The sequence below is a fragment of the Tachysurus fulvidraco genome, chromosome 18 (assembly GCF_022655615.1).
Source record: "Tachysurus fulvidraco isolate hzauxx_2018 chromosome 18, HZAU_PFXX_2.0, whole genome shotgun sequence".
NCBI lineage: Eukaryota > Metazoa > Chordata > Actinopteri > Siluriformes > Bagridae > Tachysurus > Tachysurus fulvidraco.
In genome coordinates, this window is record NC_062535.1 from 17,711,157 (window position 1) to 17,733,410 (window position 22,254).

Below are 22,254 nucleotides of genomic sequence, written 5' to 3' on the forward strand. Positions count from 1 at the left end.
ATTGATAAAAAATATCCCCTCGGCCAGCTGCCCAAGCAGGTTCCGCAATAATAGTTGCCTGGGTTGTGTATGTATGTGTGGGGCATAGCTATCAAAACAGGGGTGACACCCATTTGGGTTAGGGGTGTGTTTGTTTTGGTGATTTCAAATGTCAACACTGGCTTTCAAACAATGTACAGCCCACCTTTAATTTCCTGATATTTATATGTAGGTGTGTTAATTGACAAAAGATCATAGCACATTTTGTATCAGAAAACTCAATTTCTGAGCAAGCAAAAATATTGGGAAAATAAACAGCTATGAAACTCTTCTTAGTTTTAGCCTTTGGTTTCACCTGTGAAGACTGCATCTGTTGTTAAAAAGGTTAAGCTTCCATAAATATAAGAGAGCTGTCTATGGGAGAAAAGATGGAAAATCTATCAGATGCATGTCCTGATGAAGAAAGGAAGCACTTATGTACTGAGCAACAGACACCAAACTGAGAAGAAAAAAACTTTAGTGGGTGAGATCACCAACACCCTCCGCATGACACATCATGAAATAGAGCAGAAACATCAAGGCCACACCACAAGACGTAATCCACTCATCAGCAGATCCAGAAGATCATGGTCCGTATTGTAACATACAATATGTAACATACAAAGCTATAAGCATTTTTATAGCTTAATAAAGCTTTTTAAGGGGTAAAAGCAATGACCATGTACAGTAAGAGACACCAGACCTTAATGATATTCAGAAATGATTTTAGGCTTGAATGTAAGATCCGCTCCTGCAGACATAACATTTACCGTCATTTACGGGAAACAAAGTGCTGCAACATGTCGATGTTTGTAAGACATGTTTGTAAGAATTATCTCATAGAGCTCCTAATCTAGCTTAAACTAGGAATCTTATCTTAGAGCAACAATGAACAAAGAAAATGCAACAATCTTTATCTGAGAGAGGACACAGGGCTAAACCTGTTACTACTGTAGGTATGACGCATTCTTTTGAAGACTGTCCAATAAAAAAAAATAGAAGCACTTGTAAAATCTGGTCTATTATAAGCCTTGACTTTGTCTCTGTGTTAAGATATTTGGGTCTATATCGTGTAGGGATTACGTTCGTGACAGATCATATTACATGTTATAGGTATAATAAATGTAAATATAAATATCACCAATACAGCACAGAACTGTATTGCTGCAGCAATAGCATTTAGAGATACACTAAAATCTCTGAAATTCTAGTGGCAGAAATGTTATAATTTGGCACTATGACATTTCTGCGCTGTGTCTGAGATGTTATCTCTAATATAATTGGTGACAAAAATAATCCCTACACGATCTACTCTGTATCATATTATAATGCTGCTAATGATCCAAAACATTGTGAAATGGGGCTGCGGTCATGCCATGTCATGTCATGACTTGTGCTTGTGCTTCCATGGCTGCTTCTGCAACTAGGGTCACTAATTATTAATGATGGTGCTCATGGTAGCAGAATAAATTTTTAAGTTTACAGGAACATTCTGTCCACATTCTGCCTGAAATTCATCCAAATTAAATCTGAGAAACTTCATCATGCAGATGAAAACCAATGATCCAGAAACACACTTCCAGCATAACAGAGGACCTTCTCGGTGCAAACAGAGCAGAATTTTAGACTGGCCAAGTCAGTCACCAGACCTTAACCCAAGTGAGCAGAATTTTAGGAGACTAAAAGGAGAAACCCAGAAAGGAGAAACCTAAAGAATACAACAGTTTGTTAGTGAACCAAATATTAAAAGTTATTTTCCTTAAGATTTATCCTTTCCTATAAGGCTAACTTATAACTGTATGGTCTAATACAAAAATATGTTTTGTGTTGTTGTTAAATGCATCCAGATACAGCAAATAAAAGCTGATATCTCTTGTCTCAAAAATATAATCCAGCAAAGATTACATACCGATCATACTGAACTGTGTGGAAGATGGAAATGGTTTGTAATATTAAACTTTCTCTGGATTATTTACCTGAATAAATAAGTAGTGCCTAGTGTCTGGTGCTTTGTCTAAAATGTAATTAATATGATGTAATACATTGTGTTTCATGAAATAATTATCAATAAATAGTGCATGGTCATTTCATTTCATTGCTCTATTTTCAATACAAATTACATTCTGCTCTTCGGCATCTTGGATGTGAATCCTGTATCTGACAGTCTTTAAAATGATTATGACCAATAATGACAGTGCTTTTCATCATCAAGAGCTCGTCTTAGTCAACAGATCTTCATCACAGTTTAGGGTTTACTTACTAGAATATGAAGCATCACATGTGATTCCTGTTAGTAACAGAACAGTGAATTCTAAAGGAGAGACAGGAAATTATTTTGTTAATAATATATGTTACACACCTCCTTTCCATACCTTCTAATGAGTCACATTTATATCTGACACTGAAATACTCACTGGTTAATAGAAGAATCATTTTCCTGTTAATTTTAGATCATGTGTCCTTAGTAGTCCATGGATGATCAGAGGAAACTTTTGTGTGGACAGAAAAAGGGAATGCGAGTGTGGCCATCCAGCGAGAACCGGATATTAAAATCCTTCTTTGCAAAATGTTATCATTTGCATTGGGCACCTAAAATGTGTGGGCATCATTGTCAGCACTGCACAAACATTGTTAATTCATTTCCTTATACATTAGATTGTACCATATGGAGGAAAAAAAAGTGAAAAAATGTATGTGGTAGCAATAACTGATTGGGGTTCAGGGGTGGGGTTAAGTGACTTTTATTTTAGCTCTACCCAACATCTCTTTAATCCAGTGCTGTTATTAATGTCTAAATTATTTCTATTCATAAAGTAGAAAATGCTGTCAGTAAAGAATTTATTCTTGGGACATCTATATCCAATCAGAGGACTTTCATACATCAATAGAAAATAATCAATAAGCTCTCTAATTTCTATTCAGAAAAAAATGATTGGTATAACAATTCATGTATAAATACATTTATTTATTATTTATTACCAGAGGTGGCAAAAGTACAAACATCCTTTACTCAAGTAGAAGTACAGATACTAATTTTTTAAGACTCCAGTAAAAATAGAAGTAGTGACTACACTCTTTTACTCAAGTTAAAGTAAAGCAGTATGGGGTCTGACATTTACTTAAGTAAAAAGTAGAGGATACTGTTTAGTGCCAAGCTGGTAACTGGACGTCATATATATATATGTATACACACACATTATGTATATATATATATATATATATATATATATATATATATATATATATATATATATATATATATATATATATATATACACATAATGTGTGTGTGTATGTATATGTATATGAATATATAATTTTGGAGTGTGCTGATGGATGATGGCAGCCACAAGAGTGTTACGAAAGGCAGGCACTGATGTAGGTGAGGTAGGGTGGAGTCAGCGTTCACATTCATCCCAAAGGTGTTCAGTAGGGATGAGATCAGAAAACAACCAAATATAGCAGGAAAGGTCAGGTGACCCAATACTTTTGGAAATATAATGTTTACCAAGTGTATCACCAAGGCCATATCCCAAACCGTAGGGAGATTCCAGCTCTGTCCTTGAAAACAACTCAAAATTATTGTGATGTTTTACAAATAACAAAATTAATGTTAATTAAATTAAGCACTTTGTGTTTTCTGGGTTGACACCAGGGGCGGTTCTAGGATTTCATCTTTAGGGGGTTTAGCCCTCAGTGAGAATTTAAAACAAGAAGAGTTCTATATTATATATTATATGACAACTCTAAGAATAGTGAAATTTCACTGCTTTTGCGTGCTTTCCGCCGATTAACGTTATAGATAGCTCTGACTGCGCTTGCACGTTGCGCGTACCTGTGCTTTTCAGTTCAAATAAAGCAGACAGCTGAAGACTACAACACACGCATGTAAAAGCAAAGTAAAAAAAAATTCGCTCTTGGATCAAACTGATAAATAATTTTAACGTAATATTTATTGTTTATTTATGAAAGTAAAAATTATACTTATAGTTTTAGGGTGGCTGAGATTACAGACAGGGGGCTGAAGCCATCCTAAAAAAGGTCTAGAACCCCCCCTGGTTGACACAATTCGCAACGCATCTCCCTCATATATGGCCATGAGTGTTGGCCATGAGTGTTCAGGAATGTCCTCATTGTTAGTTATTTTAACATCGGTGACTCCCTATGAATTAACATTAGCCATTCCTTTTGTAGGCGTGCTGCTCATTGTTAGCTCCGCGATCCTTAGTCTATGTCTGATAACCAGTAAATAATACAGTACACCAGTCACATGGTGAAAAATCCGCACAATGATAGAATGATAGGCTGGAAACAGCGCTCAATGAGAAGAAATAATACTAAAAGTAACGAGTCCGTTTTGAAAATGTAAGAAGTAAAAAGTACAGATATTTGTGTAAAAATGTAATGAGTAAAAGTAAAAAGTCCGAAAAATAAATAGTGGAGTAAAGTACTGATACCAGAAAAATTTACTTAAGTACAGTAACAAAGTATTTTTACTCTGTTACTTCCCACCTCTGTTTATTACCATCGCGTTTCTTGCAGTGACAATATCAGTGACAATAACTAATTCTGAATGTGTGGATATGGATCTGTCTTGGATCAGTAAGTTTAATCAGCACATCCAGATACTCAGGCCACCTTCTGCCAGTAGGCTGATCCAGGTCTGATGCTCACATGCCCTTTTGTAGGTGCTTATCTTGGTTGTTATTTGTCTGCAGGGACTCTATAAGGAGTCATAGTCATCAGTCTGCCAATGTCATGAAGCTAATTCTGAAGGCAGACTGATGGCTATGACTCCTTATACCAATGTCAGCCTCTCCTTGAACCGCCACCTTGTTGTGGTGGAGGTGTTTGAGTGCCTGAATGATCCTAGGAGCTATGTTGTCTGGGGCTTTCAGCCCCTGGTAGGGTCTCTCAAGGCAAATAGGTCCTGGGGTCCTTTATGAGGAACTTAAAAACAAGGTCCATGACGTCGCCCAGGCCCAGGGTTGGGGCTCGAATGCAAGTGCCTGGGGGCCGGGTCTTACCTCACGGTGCCCGGCCAGGCTCAGCCCGAAGGAGCAACGTGGGGCTGATCTCCTGTGGGCCCACCACCTGCAGGAGGAACCGTAAGGGGCCGGTGAATTGTGGATTGAGTGGCAGTCGAAGGCGGGGGCCTTGGCGACCCAAACCCCGGACACGGAATCTGGCTCTAGGAACATGGAATGTCACCTCGCTGGGGGGGAAGGAGCCCGAGCTGGTGTGGGAGGTTGAGAGATACCGACTAGAGATAGTTGGGCTCTCCTCCACACACAGCTTCTTGAGAGAGGCTGGACCCTTTACTACTCTGGAGTTGCCCACGGTGAGAGTCAGCGGGCTGGTGTGGGCTTGCCCATAGCCCCCCTCATAGCCGCCATGTATTGGAGTTCACCTCGCTGAATGAGAGAGTCGTTTCCCTGCGCCTTCGGGTCGGGGATAGGTCTCTCTGTTATTTGCGCTTACGGGCCAAATGGCAGTGTAGAGTACCCGACCTTCTGGCCGTTTCTGGGAGGGGCGCTGGAAGATGCTCATACCGGGGACTCCGTAGTTCTACTAGGGGACTTCAATGCTCACGTGGGCAGCAACAGTGACACCGGGAGGGGTGAGATTGGGAGGAACGACCGCTTTGATAAAGAGAGGAGTGGAGCTGTAAACTGATTACCAGCTGGTGGTGAGTTGGATTCGATGGCAGGGGAGGAAGTTGGGCAGACTTGGAAGACCCAAACATACTGTGAGGGTCTGCTGGGAATGTTTGTCAGAGTCTCCGGTCAGAGAGATCTTCAACTCCCACCTCTGGCAAAGCTTCATCCATATCCCAAGGGAAGTTGGAGACATTGAGTCCGAGTGGACCATGTTCTCCACCTCCATTGTCGACGCCACCTCTCGGAGCTGTGGCCGTAAGGTCTCCGGTGCCTGTCGTGGCGGCAATCCCCAAACCCGGTGGTGGACCCCGGAAGTAAGGGATGCCGTCAAGCTGAAGAAGGAGTCTTATTGAGCTTCAGCCCGGGTGGTTGCGGAGGCAGAAACTCATGTCTGGGAGGAGTTCGGTGAGGCCATGGAGAAGGACTATCGGTCGGCTTTCAAGAAATTCTGGCAAACTGGCTGGTTCCTCAGGATTGGGGAAGCAGTGTCAAGCACACACTGTTTACAGTGGGAGTCGGGATCTGGGGACATCCTCAGATGGTGGAAAGAGTACTTTGAGGATCTCCTCAACTCTACCAACATGTCTTCCACTAAGGAAGCAGAGGCAGAGGGAGTGTCTTGCTTGACACGCCTCTGCAACATTGCGTTGCGGCCGGGGACAGTGCCACTGGACTGGCAGTCTTGGGTGGTGGTCCCTCTGTTTAAGAAGGGGGACCGGAGGGTGTGTTCCAACTACAGGGGTTCACACTCCTCAGCCTCCCCGGAAAAGTCTATGCCAGGGTACTGGAGAGGAGAATTCGGCCGATAGTCGAACCTCGGATTCAGGAGGAACAATACGGTTTTCGTCCTGGTTGTGGAACGCTGGACCATCTCTATCCCCCCGCCAGGTTGCTGGAGCGTTTATGGGAGTTTGCCCAACCAGTCCACATGTGCTTTGTGAATCTGGAGAAGGCATTCAACTGTGTCCCTTGTGGCGACCTGTGGGGGGTACTCTGGGAGTATGGGGTCAGGGTCCCTATATGACCGGAGCAGGAGTTTGGTTTGCATTGCTGGCAGTAAGTCAGACTTGTTCCCGGTGCATGTTGGACTCCGGTAGGGCTGCCCTTTGTCACCGGTCCTGTTCATTACTTATATGGACAGGATTTCTAGGCACAGTCCGGGGCTGGAGGGAGTCCGGTTTGGAGACCACATGATTTCGTCTCTGCTTTTTGCAGACGATCCTGACCTGTTGGCTTCATCAAATCAAGAAATGCAGCGTGCACTCACTGGGACGGTTTGCAGCCGAGGGTGAAGCGGCGGGGGATGAGAATCAGTACCTCCGAGGCCATGGTTCTCAGCCAGACAGGTTCTCTCGGCTGGCCTGGGAACGCCTCGGTCTTCCCCCAGAAGTGCTGGACGGAGTGTCTTGGGTGAGGGAAGTCTGGAAGTCCCTGCTTAGACCGCTGCCCCCGCAACAAGGCCCCGGATAAGCGGCAGAAAATGGATGGATGGATGGAACCCATGTCAGTCTGTTATTGTAGTGGAATATACAGTATAAAATATACAGAGTACAGAGTCTGCAATGTGTACAGTTTTATATCTGCAATGTACATTATTACGTCTAAACTTATCTTTCTTGTGTTCCTTTTACAAGTCTATACGAAATCATACTTGAATAATTTACTTCAGGGATTTTGAGGTGCAGTATTTTACTAATATCATCTAACCGGTATGTTGTAGGGATCTGGTGATTTGTATTAATTTAATAATTTTATTAAACCAAAAATACATATAAAGTTTTGAATTACTGCCTAAATTTGTTGGAGAACTGCAAAAATGCTAAATTGGTTAAATTGAAACATGTGAAGCCATGTGATTTGTGTGAAAACATCAAAACTAGTTCTGTACTACTGTCACAATGAAGAGGCACAAGCAAAATGAGTATCCATGTAAAAGATTTAAAAAAAAATTTATTGAAATTCTAGTCCAACAAAGTGATGTCACAGTCCAGTATGTAAACGATACTGCAGACCACAGGTCAAAATACACAATTTTTAATAACAAGGCCAGAGAGTAATCATATAAGTAATTTAATAATACACAGCAAAGGCTCAGAATGTAAAGCAATCACTAACGACATCTTTCAGAATATCAGGTAATAAATAATAAAACGTGCTGCTTAAGTAATCAGGAATTAATCACCGGTTGTGCAAGAAGTCACACGTGCACGGGTGGAAACATCTCAAACTCCACACAGACGTAATCTGAGCTCAGGATCAAGCCGGGGTCCCAGAACTATGAGTTTCATTGCTTGAATATTTACTTGATTTTTATTTTTTTTTTTCATGCTGCAAACGGAAAAATTGTTTAAAAATAGATAACAGAATGCGATTAACAGCTCCCTTTAATATCAGAAAGGTAGCCTAGTGATTAAGGTGTTGGGCTACCAATCGGAAGGTTGTGAGTTTGATTCCTACATCCACCCAGCTGCCTTTGCTGGGCTCCTGAGCAAGGCCCGTAACCCTCAATTGCTCGATGTAAAAAAAAAAGTGAGATAAAATGTAAGTCGCTCTGGATAAGGGTGTCTGCTAAATGCTGTAAATGTAAAAGAAAGTAGAAGTTATTCTAGACGTTATATATTTGTTATACTACAGTGCTGTATAATTCTGCATTCTCATTGGTCAGAAGGTGGTGAACGGTAACTCCACTTTGTCACAATACCCTGTCACCACATTGATGCATTTGTTTTTATACATCTCTCAGTTTTGCTTTTTTATTGTATTGATTTGTGTATTCTAAAATTACGATAATGTGAAATCAGTGCTGCGTCTCTTGAGTCTCCTCAAACGCTGTAACAGTGCCAGGTTTTTTAAAGCAGCAAATATCACACAGCAACTTCTTGTACTTCTGCCTCATCTGAAAGCACAAAAAGATAACCATAGACAGCTGTATAGGTCCATTTGTTTCTGTACTTCTTGTCTAAAAAATTATTCTTTACAACTAATAAACCTTTCACTATGCCACCTTAAACCATTTCAATACGTTTTAATTTTTCTCACCAGTAAAAGCACTGAACAATATATCAATAAGGCTTTAAGTGAGACATGAAAATGACTGTTAGGTGAACACTGACCTCTTGATTGAGGAGACAGTGTACAATGAAGATAAAGGTTCCCTGCTGAGAGTTGAGGAACAGGTACACATTATAAAAAACCCCGTCCTCATTGGGGATATACAGGAATATCCAGTAACAGCCGAGGATAATAAACTGGGCCAGGCTTTTAAACATCACACGGATCATCATATCGGTCCTATCAGTGTTACTCCTCTGCAAGTTCTCATTTTTCAGCTGTTTCAGTGTGATGATCATGATGATGATGATGATGATGTAGAGAATCATGTTTGACTGCACAGAACAATAATAATACAGCTGTATAAGATACAATGGATCATAAAGTATGAGTAGAATGAAGCCACCAAGAGAGACTGATTAGATTAGGATTGATAATCGCTACCAACCCAGACTGATATACATATATTTCAGTTCTTAATTTCAGTCAGGTCCATAAATATACAGATGTTGAAATGTTATTGTTATTTTAGCTTTTGGAAACAGAATAGAAATGTTTAAGGTAATTTAATGTAATTTGGCAAACTAAAATGACCAAATTATTTTTAATAATCATTTGAGGTTAATGACCAAACCAAAGACATCACCAGACACTATCTTTCTTCCCTTTTGTGTCTTAACTATGCCTTTATTGCTGCTGTCTTCACTTCTTACCTGTTCCTGGAGTGTTGTGAAATGTTTTATATTATAGAACAAATAATCCACTCTAGTGCTTTTTCATCTAACTGCATGGTCTGTTGTATGCTATGTGGTTTGGTATTCTTTACACATTACAGCTTTTTACAGTTGCTAACAAGCATTGTTCAATACCGAAACCACATTTTCAAAACTCTTCACACAGTCAGCGAAACAGAAGTAGAATGCAGACCAAACTGTGAACCATTTTTCATTGCTTTCAGGCAACTTTTCAAAATTCAGGAACTCTTTTCCCATTCATACTCCACAACATGCAAAATACTATGTATTTTCAGCACATTTTTCTAATGCTAACACACTGCATTCAAAATGATGAAAAACACATTCAAAACAGAATGATGGCAAATTCCAAGCATTTAGTAATTATTTTAAAATATTCTCATTTTTATAGCCAAAAATTTAAAAAATTATCATTACAAGCTAATTGCAATTTAAAAAACAAAAAACAATACCATAATAGTATAGATTTACTGCGCAAGAAATTGCCATTGTGGCTATGGTAAGTGCCAAGAATGCAATAAAATTTCGGGAAATTCGGGAGAGAGTGGTGGTAGACAATGGCACTTTTGAAAATGTGAACTTTTGAATAATGTTAGCACAACAACAACTGCCAGAGTCCTAGAGAAACATAAAATAAGAATGAAGCAACTGTACACTATACCCTTTGAGAAAAACAGTGAATGCGTGAAAGAACTCCGGTATCAATATGTCCAGGTAAGATGTCTGTTCAGTAACCAAACAGGGTACATACACATGCATAATGTCAATTACTGTGAAACTGTCTGCAATTTAGAGGGTATTGGAGATGGAAGCCAGATGAACTCCATATACTTTTATCTTTGTGGATGAAACTGGATTCAACCTGGCAAAAACACGACGCAGGGGAAGAAATGTAATGGGACAGAGAGCAACTGTGGAGGTCCCAGGCCAAAGGGGAGCTAACATCATGATGTGTGCAGCAATGTCCAATGAGGGTTTGCTGTTACACAAACCACTCATTGGCCCCTACAATACAGAGGCTCGTTTTGTTTCTAAATGACCTACATATACTTGTGCCCGCAGAGAAGAGAAGCCAAAGGTCAGTATTATACCTTCCTCCATACTCCCCTTTCTTAAACCCCATAGAGGAGTTTCTATCTGTGTGGAGGTGGAAGGTGATGTTGATGAGAACTTGTGGCCAAATGCAAAAGAGAGAGAGAGCAGACTAGAACCATAACTGTAAAATAATGAACTACACATGTTGTTACAGAAAGGTGTAGAATGTATTTATTTTATTTTTTTTTATTATTATTATGTATTATTAATAATATGTATTATAATGGTTTTTTCCCCTCTTTTTTCAACTTTTGGTTATAATTTTAAGTACTATATTCATATAAAAAAAATAATTTTGATTAATTTCTGATTCACTCTTGTTACAACTGCTTTCAATAAAGTGAAATTGTATTACAGTATTGTATATGAAGAACTGATTTACTGTATGTGGAAAATCATTGAAACTTTAAAAAAGTTTCATAAATTTTGTAAGTTCATCAATTTTGTAATGCTTCCCGTTAGTGTTTTTTAGGTCAGTGTGTTGTGAATGAAATGTGTGTTGTCTGAATGAGAATTGTTGCCAGTGTTTGATGGTCTGAGTGACTTTTGTAGGTGAGATTAACTGTTTGGCACACATTCATGCTGGTAATGCAGACCGTGTGAAGAGTTTTGAAAATGTGGTTTCGGTATTGAACAATGCTTGTTAGCAACTGAAAAAACTGTAAATAAGAATAGAATTCATTTTGTATATGCTTTGCAATAAGGACATCTGTAGTACTCACTGTGACAGTGAAAAGTATAGGAATGTCAAAGATGACTTTGTCATTAGCTCCCCAGCATCTACACAGAGAAAATGTATATACAGTAGTTCATATCATACCACATATCAAGAAAATTATAATATATGGGTCATCTTAGGCATTGTCATGAAAATGAGCCACACTTCTTCCAGTCACTCTCCACACTTACTCTTGATCAAGAGGCTGTGTTTTATGAGTTACAGCACACACAATCACCACAACCAGGGGAGTGGTGTAACCAGTCAGATTTAACCATTTCCAGCTTAACCACTCTTGACGGTTCAATCTGATCTGTGATAATTTATTTACAACCTGGAAGAGCAGCACGGTTTCAATGAACATCCACACAAATGTAGAGATGAAGAAGAACCATCGGATACCATTCATGACTGCACAGGCTTGCTGAAAGAGAAGAGTAAATACTGAGGAATTGGTTTTGACCCGTAAATGTGTAAACAGAATGTAACAACACTTACCGGGGGCTGAAGATAGAGATGGAGAGGAGTTTTGAGCAGGTCAATAAGGTGAAATAGCAGGAGAGTTAAGCACAGGTTTATCAGAGCTTTGTTGGTTTCATTTGGGTTCTGCCAACAAAACTCAAATGTCAGAAGACACAAAATCAGGAAGACGATTCCCACTCCCTGAGCTATGGACATGTTCAGCACAGGGTGACAGTGCATGGACACAGTGGCTCCAAATAATGTCTAGGTTAGAAAACAGTATCAGTTAGAAAACTAATAAATGTTCTATAAAATGACTTCAGTAATTTCACTTATATATCAATCAATTAATCAATCACTTCTTCAAAAACTAAAATAACAACACACACAAAACAAGTTGCTATAAATGATAATGATTCAGACAACTGTATGGGAAAACCTGACCATCACACATACATGCTGAAATAAATAACATAACAGATTAGGTCATCACTTTGCTGTTACAATAATCCCCACTCTTCTGGAAGGCTTTCCACTAGATATAGGAGCAAGGATATGGGAATTTGTCTGTTTCACTACAATAGCATTAGTGAGGACAAGGGTGCAGGGTTGTTCTAGTTTATCCCATCTGTGTAGTACATTTCATTTTGTTGACCATTTTAATCACGGCAAATCAGGTCTGGTATTGTCATGTGGGAACAGGTTTTCCTCTTAGTTCAATTAAAAGAAAATGTAATGCTACAGCATAAAGAGATGTGTGCTACATTTCTGTGTTTGAGGAGGCACCACATATAATATTGGTGTAACAGTCAGGCATCTACTATTAGCCATATAGTGTACTTGATGGATATTATTATACAACCACGAATAACTCAAAAGAACTGTATAAGAAATGCTGGTAGGTTTGCTGTTATCTCAAGCTGTTTGTCACAACAAAACTAAAATTGTAAACTATCATTACGTATAATCTTTGTTTGCATAATCCAGATTTGATCATGTCTGATCCTTTTGCACCTTATTTCTAACCCTGATATTTCAATTTTTCTACTTTTAATAAAGGACATTGTCACAGCCTTACAGAAATATGGATGTAAAATTGAAATTAAAATGTACATTTATTGCTTTGATGGTGGCAAGTCCCAAGAAAAAAGAAATCTTTAGAAGAAAGTTATCTTCATGTAGGTGACAACAGATAGTGTTATTGTAAATCATTACTCTTCTGTAATCTATAGTACAGAGTCCAACAGTGCATATTGTATTACGGACCTCCGCCTATATCCATTGTCCAACAAAAAGTGGTACAGCTCCCAGATACTTTGACACACAGGGGTGAGCCTGGTCTCATTTGAAAGAATGAGTTTCAGAAACTAGTTTCAGATTGATTCTAGGCCTTACTGGCACAAAGTTACAGGGGTTTGAATGCAGATTTTCCTGTCCGCCTGGGTTGTTTTTCTGATAAACTGATTAATCTTATTTTTCTGGAACATGTTAGGGACAAACCAACAACTGAGAGTCATAGCCACATGTCTTGGCTTTCACCAAAAAAAAATTCAAGTCAAAAGACCCAAAAATGGATTTTATATGAATATTTTTCTACGGCCCTGGTCGTCGGGTGCAGCGTTTTTGTGTACTTGTTTACTATATAACTTTGAAATAAAAGGCTGCAGGCTCAGTCTGACAAGCCATAAACAAGCCTAGACTCTCTCTCTATCACTCTGGTGTGAAAACAGGCCTGTAACTTGACACCCTGAGCTGTGAGAGGGACAAAAGGTCAGGGATTACGCAAGAATTCTTCTGCGCATCCAGTTCACGCAGACACAGGCAAAGAATGTAAGGCGTGTCGCATAGCGTTGGAATCGTCTGCTTATTGGCTAAACGGCTGTATAGGTCCCGGCCCATTTCATTGCTATTGGAAGGAGTAATTGTCAGTCAAAGGCGGGTTCCCAAAAATTAGGTCATGCCACCATTCCCAGCCGTCTATCTCTGCCATACAAGCACCGATTGGCTCAAATGAGGGCTTATTTGATTCGTTAGGACCTGGGCTATAAATATGACGTAGACTTTGAATTTTTGCATATCCCAATTAGGAGTTAGAGCGGCAAAACTAGATGATGGCGCACTTCTGTTTCCAGTTTTCAGAACACTAACGGAATATTTGCGGCGCGACCAGAGCGTTTATTGATTAAAAGGCTTACAGATTTCAATTCCTTGGACCTGTGTGGATTTTTGTGGATTATTTGTGTTGGAATATATTACCCCAGTGAAGAAAGAGACGCGTCTAAATGTAAGGGAAAAACCGGTCTAGCGCCACCTAGGTCAGTTTTGTCCGAAATTTTTTTCTAGTTGTATGAAGGCTGTGAATCATATTGTGCTTTGTGTGTGGGCTTAAAAAATTATTGAGAGTATAAACTTTACTAGGTAAATAGGTTTTTTCGTGTTTTTGGAGGATTTGATGCTTTAAAGTTGAATTGAAGCTTGTTTCTGGGTCATCCCCTAGTGGTCACTTCTACTTCCGTGCCGTGTACGGCACAGGGCCCGTAAGAGGTTAACAGGAGATTGTGTGTGACTTATTAGAGGTGTAAATTTAGGTCTATTTTATCAGACTGAAGATATACAATTTTTCAATGGAGACTTGAGAGTAATCTGTCCATATCAGCTGCAGTCTTTAGGATATCAAAGGAAGAACATCCACTAACATCTTTAGTGTCTGTGTTTTACCATCCACAGTAATGTTATAATGATTTCTAGGCAATTCCAGGATGTTTTAGTTGCTGGTGACCTTTTCCTAGTTTCTTACCTTACATGGAGTAGTCTCCATAATAAGAGCAAGTACTGAAGGATGATCACAGGAACACACAGTATGAGTGCTGTTAGTCTGTGTAATAACACAGCCATCTTCAACCCAATCATTTCTCACCCAATACACACAGAAGAGTGTACCATCAGGGTCAAACTCCTATCCAACAAGGAAAATGAGAAGAGGACTTAGTATAAAAGACACACACACTCACATGTACACAATTTTAACCATCAAACAAAAAAAAAAACAGCAATGTTGAACTCACAGAAATGTATTTAAAAGTGATATTGGCTGGTTGGGTGAACCACGTGTGGGTGGTTTTAGGAAATGTTACTGAAACCACAGTAGACATGAACTTTGTGGTTGAACTAGATTTCAGGATGTCTGCTATGTCACTGTAGCTCATGAAGGCCACAGCAGCTGATCCTGAAGTTACAAAAAATATTAAATAATTCTGTAAAATTTAAACCATTTCAATACGTTTTAATTCAAAATTTATTTTGAATATACACAATCAGACAAAATAGTGTTAATAGTCAAATAAAAAAATTAAAAAATTGACTATTTTAATTGTACAATAAAATGGGATTAGCTGTTCAAGGAAACATAAAGTAGGCAAACTATAAAAAAAAAATAAAGCATGTGAATACAATTACTGATGTGGTCATATGTATATAGCATTGCTATGAGGTGCATATGAGTGTGCAGTTTTTAGTGCATTTTGGTTGAGGTAGTGGGTGATATTTGATAAGTCCTGTAAAGTCCAAGCTCCAGGTGTTTAACTGGCTGGCCTAAATGGCCTGTGGGAAGAAGTTTCTCCTTATTCTCTCTGTGTTTGCATTCAAGAATCAGAAGTGTTTTTCTGACTGAGTCCATTCTTGGGCTGGCTAATCGACTGCAGGTCAGGGAGATCAATGCAGATGGAACACTCAGCTGATTGCACCACTATCTGGAGAACTTGCCTGGCCTGCATGATAGTGACCACAAACCGGGCTGTGATGCTTCTTATCAAAATGCACTCAATGGTGCAAGTTAAAGTTACACCAAACATCCTTTAATTGTCTAAGGTAAATATGCTGCTGGGCCTTCTTCACCAGGGTGTTGATGTGACAGGATCATGTCAGATCTGGTGTAAGCACCTAGATACTGTCCACTCTCCTCTCAGGGGTCCTGTTGTTTGGTTGTTCCTCTCTTTCCTCTGCTTTGTCCAAAAGTCTACTATCAACCCCTTTATCTTGCAAATTGTCAAGAGGAAGTTCATCTCCTGGCACCTTATCTTAAGGTTTTAGTCTCCTCTAGATAGGCCATTTCTCTGTTGTTGGAGATTAGGCCCACCACAACAGTGTGATCTGCAAACTTGACCATGGTGGTATATTTGGAAGTGGCCACACAGTCATAGATGTTCAGTGAGTACAGCAGGGGATCAGAACACATATCTGAAAGTGTTTAATGTTGAGGGAATGGGAGGGTGAGGCATGTACTGCTTGTTGCCATCTATAAGGAGGTTGGCAATCTGTTGACACGTAGTCAGGCTACGGCCCAGGACCTCCAACTTGGTGATGAATATGAAGGGAATTATGATGTTAAATGCTGAACTGGAAACAAGAAACAGCATTTCGATAATTCTCCTTCTGTTGTTCAAATAGCTCAGAATTGCATGAGATCTTCAGCATCTTCAGAGATGCATAGAGATCTTCATCTTCTCTATGCATCTTCAGAGATGCATAGAGATCTTCAGCATCTTCAGTAGAGCGTCTGGGACAAACTCTATTGGGTTCAAGGTGTCAAGAAATGAAGAGATCTTTCAAAGCCATCACAACTGAGGTTAGGGCTACTGGGTGAAGGTCGTGGGTGCAGGGATGCTAAGGTTTCTTCAGTGACAAGAACAATAATGCACTGCTTAAATCATGGGATTACAGACTGTTCAAGCGGGATGTTGAATATCTCAGAAAACACTAGTGCTAATTGGTCAGTGCATGATCTCAGGACCCGACCCCAGATGGGTATGTAAAATAATTATTCAATCTTTAATCATAAAATTATCTTTAAGAATATAGACCCCATATGTGACCATATTTTTTGTGTTCTTATATGTGCTTTATATAATTTTAAAAATGTTTTCCAAACATGTTTGAAAAAGTAGATTTTAAAAAACCTTTAATGAGTAAAAAAATTGCCAGACAAATACAAATACTACCTTACCTTTGTTATTTTTTGCAATCCCAAGCAGATCGATTTCTATGGAAGCACTGTTTGTTTTTAATTGTGAGGAAGAATAGCTGGAGGCGGGATTTGCTTCATACAGCATCACAACTTGAACTTCTGAAAAGATATAAATGTAGGTTAATCTAGAATAAATTAAAATATTTGAACAAAGAAGTGAAAAGAAAATGTATTTATAGTACATGTTTATTTCTATTAATAAGCCATACTTAAGGTAAATTTGTGAATTTATAATGTTTGAACTCTAGCAGCAATGTATAAATTACAAGAAAGATTCGTACCTAAATTCTGAAGAAAGATACTTATGCTGTTGTTGGTGCGTGATGCTGTCACCAGTGAAGATACCAGTTTATGATTTGCATCCAGTACATTTCCATACATGGAATTATTTGTGTAAGTACCATTGTTTTCCAGGTGAGTCATGAGGTTATTTGTTAAGTTCAAATAATGTTCCACTTTCTAGTCAACAGCCATAAAGATACACGATGATTACGTATTCAAACAAAATGACAATCCTGTCCCAAAATCATCCCACTTGTGTTCTCAATTTGGAAAGAACAGCACATGTGTCTCACCTCTTGTGGTAATACTGCAGAAGGGATAGCCTGGCTTATATTCAGAAATTTCATTATGCATGAGATTGTCAAATTGTCCTGTAAAAAAATTTGATCAGAAACTCTGGTAAACATGTCCATCACACCAACTTCTGCTGAATATTGGAAAACAGCTCAGGAATCTAGCCATGGGGGTCACAGTCCAGTGACTTCTGTGCCGGTCCCAAGCCCGGATAAATAGAGGGTTGCATCAGGAAGGGCATCCAGCATAAAAAAATTGCCAAATTTAACCATGTGAATCGTCAGTACAAATTTCATACCAGATTGGTTGAGGCCCGGGTTAACAACGATCGCCATTGGCGCTGTTGACCTACAGGGCGCCAGTGGAAATTGGGCTACTGTTGGTCGAAGAAGTAGAGGAGGGAGGAGAGTGCACAGACAGAGAGAGAAGAGGAAAGGTAAGAGTTTAGGACTGAGAATAGGAACTCTGAATGTTGGTACTATGACAGGGAAAGGTACAGAGTTGGCTGATGATGGAGAGAAGGAAGGTGGGTATACTGTGTGTACAGGAGACCAGGTGGAAGGGTAGCAAGGCTCATAGTATAGGAGCAGGATTCAAGCTGTTTTATTATGGTGTGGATAGTAAGAGAAATGGGGTAGGTGTGGTCCTCAAGGAGGAGTTTGTAAAGAATGTTCTATCGGTGAAGAGAGTGTCAGACAGGTGATGATTCTGAAGTTAGAGATTGAAGGGGTGATGTTGAATATTGTTAGTGGTTATGCCCCAAAGGTAGGTTGTGAGTTAGAGGAGAAAGAGAGATTCTGGAGTGAATTTGATAAGGTGATGGAGAGTATTCCCACTGGTGAGAGAGTGGTGATAGGAGCAGATTTTAATGGACATGTTGGTGAGGGGAACACAGGTGATGAGGAGGTGATGGGCAAGTTTGGCGTTAAGGAAAGGAACCTTGAAAGACAGATGGTAGTGGACTTTGCTAAGAGGATAGACAAGGCTGTGGTTAACACTTATTTTCAGAAGAGGAAGGAACATAGAGTGACTTACAAGAGTGGAGGTAGGAGAACACAGGTAGACTATATCCTATGTAGAAAAGGCAATCTGAAAGAGATTAGTGGCTGTAAAATGGTAGTGGGAGAGAGTATAGCCAGACAGCATAGGATGGTGGTATGTAGGATGACTCTGATGGTCTGTAAGATAGAGTTCAAAGATAGAGAAGAAAACCAAGTGGTGGAGGCTGAAAAAGGAGGAATGTTGTGAGAAATTTAGACAGAAGTTAAGGCAGGCTCTGGGTGGTCAGGGAGTGCTGCCAGATGACTGGGAAATTACAGCAGAAGTGATCAGGGAGACAGGGAGAAAGGTGCTAGGTGTGTCATCTGGAAGAAGGAAAGAAGATAAGGAGACTTGGTGGTGGAATGAGGAAGTTCAGGATAGTATCCAGAGTAAGAGATTAGCCAAGAAGAAGTGGGACATGGACAGGACTGAAGAGAATAGACAGGAATACAAGGAGTTACAGCGCAGAGTGAAGAGGGAGGTGACTAAGGCCAAGCATAAGGCATATGATGAGTTGTACACTAGGTTAGACACTAGAGAAGGAGAGAAGGACTTGTACAGGTTAGCTAGGCAGAGGGATCAAGATAGGAAGGATGTGCAGCAAGTTAGAATTATTAAGGATAGAGATGGAAGGGTGCTCACAGGTGAGGAGAGTGTAGAGAGGAGATGGAAGGAATACATTGAGGAGCTGATGAATGAGGAAAATGAGAGGGAAAAATAATAGAAAGGATGAAGTCAGGAAGGCTTTGAAGAGGATGAAAAGTGGAAAGGCAGTTGGTCCTGACGACATCCCGGTAGAGGTCTGGAAGTGTCTAGGAGAGGCAGCAGTGGAATTTTTAACTAGTTTGTTCAACAGGGTTTTAGAGAGTGAGAGGATGCCTGAGGAATGGAGAAGTGTGTTAGTGATTATCTTTAAGAATAAGGGTGATGTGCAGAGTTGCAGCAACTATAGGGGGATAATGTTGATGAGCCATTCAATGAAGCTGTGGGAAAGAGTAGTGGAAGCTAGGTTAGGGCAGGTAGTGGAAATTTGTGAGCAGCAGTATGGCTTCATGCCCAGAAAGAACACAACAGATGCAAATTTTGCTCTGAGAATTTTGATGGAGAAGTATAGGGATAGTCAGAGGGAGTTGCACTGTGTGTTTGTAGACTTGGAGAAAGCATATGACAGGGTGCACTGTATGAGGAAGTCAGGAGTAGCAGAGAAGTATGTCAGAGTGGTGCAGGACATGTATGAGAGGAGCAGGACAGTGGTGAGGTGTGGTGTAGGTCATACAGAGGGGTTCAAAGTGGAGGTGGATCAGGGATCAGCTCTGAGCCCCTTCATGCTCTGAGCCCCTTCATGTTTGCTATAGTGATGGACCAGTTGTCAGAGGAGATCAGACAGGAGTCTCCTTGGACGATGATGTTTGCAGATGACATTGTGATCTGTAGTGAGAGCAGGGAGCAGGTGGAGGAAAACCTGGAGAGGTGGAGGTTTACGCTGGAGAGATGAGTGAAAGTTAGTCTTAGTAAGACTGAGTACATGTGTGTGAATGAAAGGAAGGGAAGTGGAACAGTAAAGTTACAGGGTGAAGAGTTGAAGAAGGTACAGGAATTTAAGTACTTGGGGTCAACAATCCAATAGAGAGAGTTGAAAAAAGGTAATGAAGTGAGTGCAGGCAGGTTGGAATGGGTGGAGAAAGGTGTCAGGAGTTCTGTGTGATAGGAAAATATCAGTGAGAATCAAGGGGAAGGCCTACAGGACACTGGTGAGACCGGCCATGCTGTATGGTTTAGAGACAGTGTCACTGAAGAAGAGACAGGAGTCAGAGCTAGAGGTAGCCGAGCTGAAGATGTTGAGGTTCTCTTTGGGAGTGACAAGATTGGACAGGATTAGGAACAAGTACATCAGAGGGACAGCTCATGTTGGACATTTCGGGGACAAAATTAGGGAAGGAGATGGTTTGGACATGTTCAGAGGAGGGAGAGTGAGTATATTGGTAGGAAAATGTTGGACATGGAGCTGCCAGGCAGGAGGCAAAGAGAAAGGCCAAAGAGGAGGTATATGGATGTAATTAATGAGGATATGAAGCTAGTGGGTGAAGGGTGTTGCGGATGCAGAAGATAGGGATAAGTTGAGAGAGATGATTTGCTGTGGCGACCCCTGAAGAGAAAAGCCAAAAGAAGAAGAAGAAGCTCAGGAGAAATAAACTACTGACTTCAGGAAAAGCTGTGTGACCTTAAACTACTACATGAACCGGGTCTTGGGGAGGGGTCTCAAAGAAAAAAGATGGTACTTCTGCATGGAAGCAGGAGAGTGACGAGTGAGCAGGAATCCATGCTAGGCTAAAGGTTAACCCTAGCTGTCTGGCTCTACCATCTATTCTCCTATGCAACATTTGCTCCAGTGTGTTTATATTTTTACCATATACTGTATATCTGAAACTAAGACAACTAAGAACCCAAGACAAAATGAATGAACTATTTCTTGAACTTTTTTCCTTAATAGATTTAATAGTCCTTGTTCCAATATTCATAGAAGCAAAACCTGACAAATTCTGCAGGTTTGTGATGACTTCAAGAAGAATAGTTGCTACCAATGGCTGCAACCATAAAGATTATGCCTAACACCAAGCCACAGGGACATGCCTGTACTAAACCTAAGTAAGATTATCAATCAGACGTTTGTGAGTTTGAATCCCAGGTCCACCAGACTGCCACTGCTGGGCCCCTGAGCAAGGTCCTCAACCCTCTGCTCAGTTGTATGAACTGAGATAAAATGCAAGTTGCTCTGGATAAGGGTGTCTGCCAAAACACCATAAACATACTAGCATACTGCCAGAGGGTTGCTGGCATAAAGATTTTACCTGGCAACAAATCCATGGTATATGCCTTTGGGATAGTACCAGAGACTAATACCTAAATCCTATATAGATCCTATATTGATTCTCACTGCCAGAGTACCAGTTTGGAGAAGGAGGAAAAGACATTCCTGATGCTTACAGTGCCAATCAAATACTGTGTATAATATACTGATGTCTTACTCTGCATGGGTCAGTCTCCATGATGAGAGCAAACGTGCCCAGTTGATTACATGAGCACACAGTGTGACTGCTGTTAGTCTGTATGATGTCACAGCCATCTTCAACCCATTCTGTGTCCTTCCAGTACACACACGAGAGACTGAATTCAGGTTCTAATGCCTAACCAAACAAGAAGGGAGATACATCTTAAGTGTGTTTTTTAAATACTATCATTAAAATGTGCAGAATAAAAAAAAAAAAAATTACTGTGGTGTGCTTGAAGGTGACATGGACCAGTTTGTCAAGTTGTGTATTGATTTCAGATTGTAAGACTGATACCACAGTGGACATGAGAGTTTTCTTGGTGTTGATGATTGTTTTGAAGAAGGTAGGTTTCAGGATGTCTGGCATGTCACTGTAGCTCAAAAATATCACAGAACCTGGGCCAGAAGGGAAAATTAAAAACTGTATTTATCTCAGTTACAGTTTTTAAGATATACTTGAGTCCAGTCCACAGACAAAAAAAATAATGGTAGCATGGCTAACAACATGGCTAGCAACCTCAAAGATGAATTCAAGATAACACAGGGACCACAAGTGAGTGTAACAGACCCACAGCCTGGAACGTCATTTATACCATGAAATTTCACTTGGGGTCTAAGGGGTATATAAGGGGTCTTGGTTATATATTTATTTATTTTTTTAATTTGTAGTTATATTTGCCTATGGAGCTGCACTTCAGTAAAAGGGAAATATGTTTTCGTTCTCTTCAAAATATTCTTAACTATGACACAAAATATAAACCTCCTCATATTGTGGATTGTGTCCCAAACCAATTGTTTATATTTAA

The 22,254-nt window shown here is 40.0% G+C and overlaps 1 protein-coding gene across 1 annotated transcript; it reads right to left on the reverse strand.

Moving 5' to 3' along the window:
- Positions 1–8,195: 8,195 nt before the first annotated feature.
- On the reverse strand, positions 8,196–21,840 carry LOC113636405 (adhesion G protein-coupled receptor E3-like). Its single transcript, XM_047803066.1, has 11 exons — positions 21,672–21,840; positions 21,426–21,584; positions 17,358–17,435; positions 17,064–17,241; positions 14,825–14,985; positions 14,557–14,715; positions 11,796–12,023; positions 11,489–11,721; positions 11,302–11,359; positions 8,792–9,064; positions 8,196–8,574 (listed from the first exon to the last, which is right to left on the reverse strand). The coding sequence occupies exons 1-11, from the start codon at positions 21,813–21,815 to the stop codon at positions 8,476–8,478; spliced, it is 1,770 nt and encodes a 589-aa protein (XP_047659022.1). The 5' UTR covers positions 21,816–21,840; the 3' UTR covers positions 8,196–8,475.
- Positions 21,841–22,254: the final 414 nt, after the last annotated feature.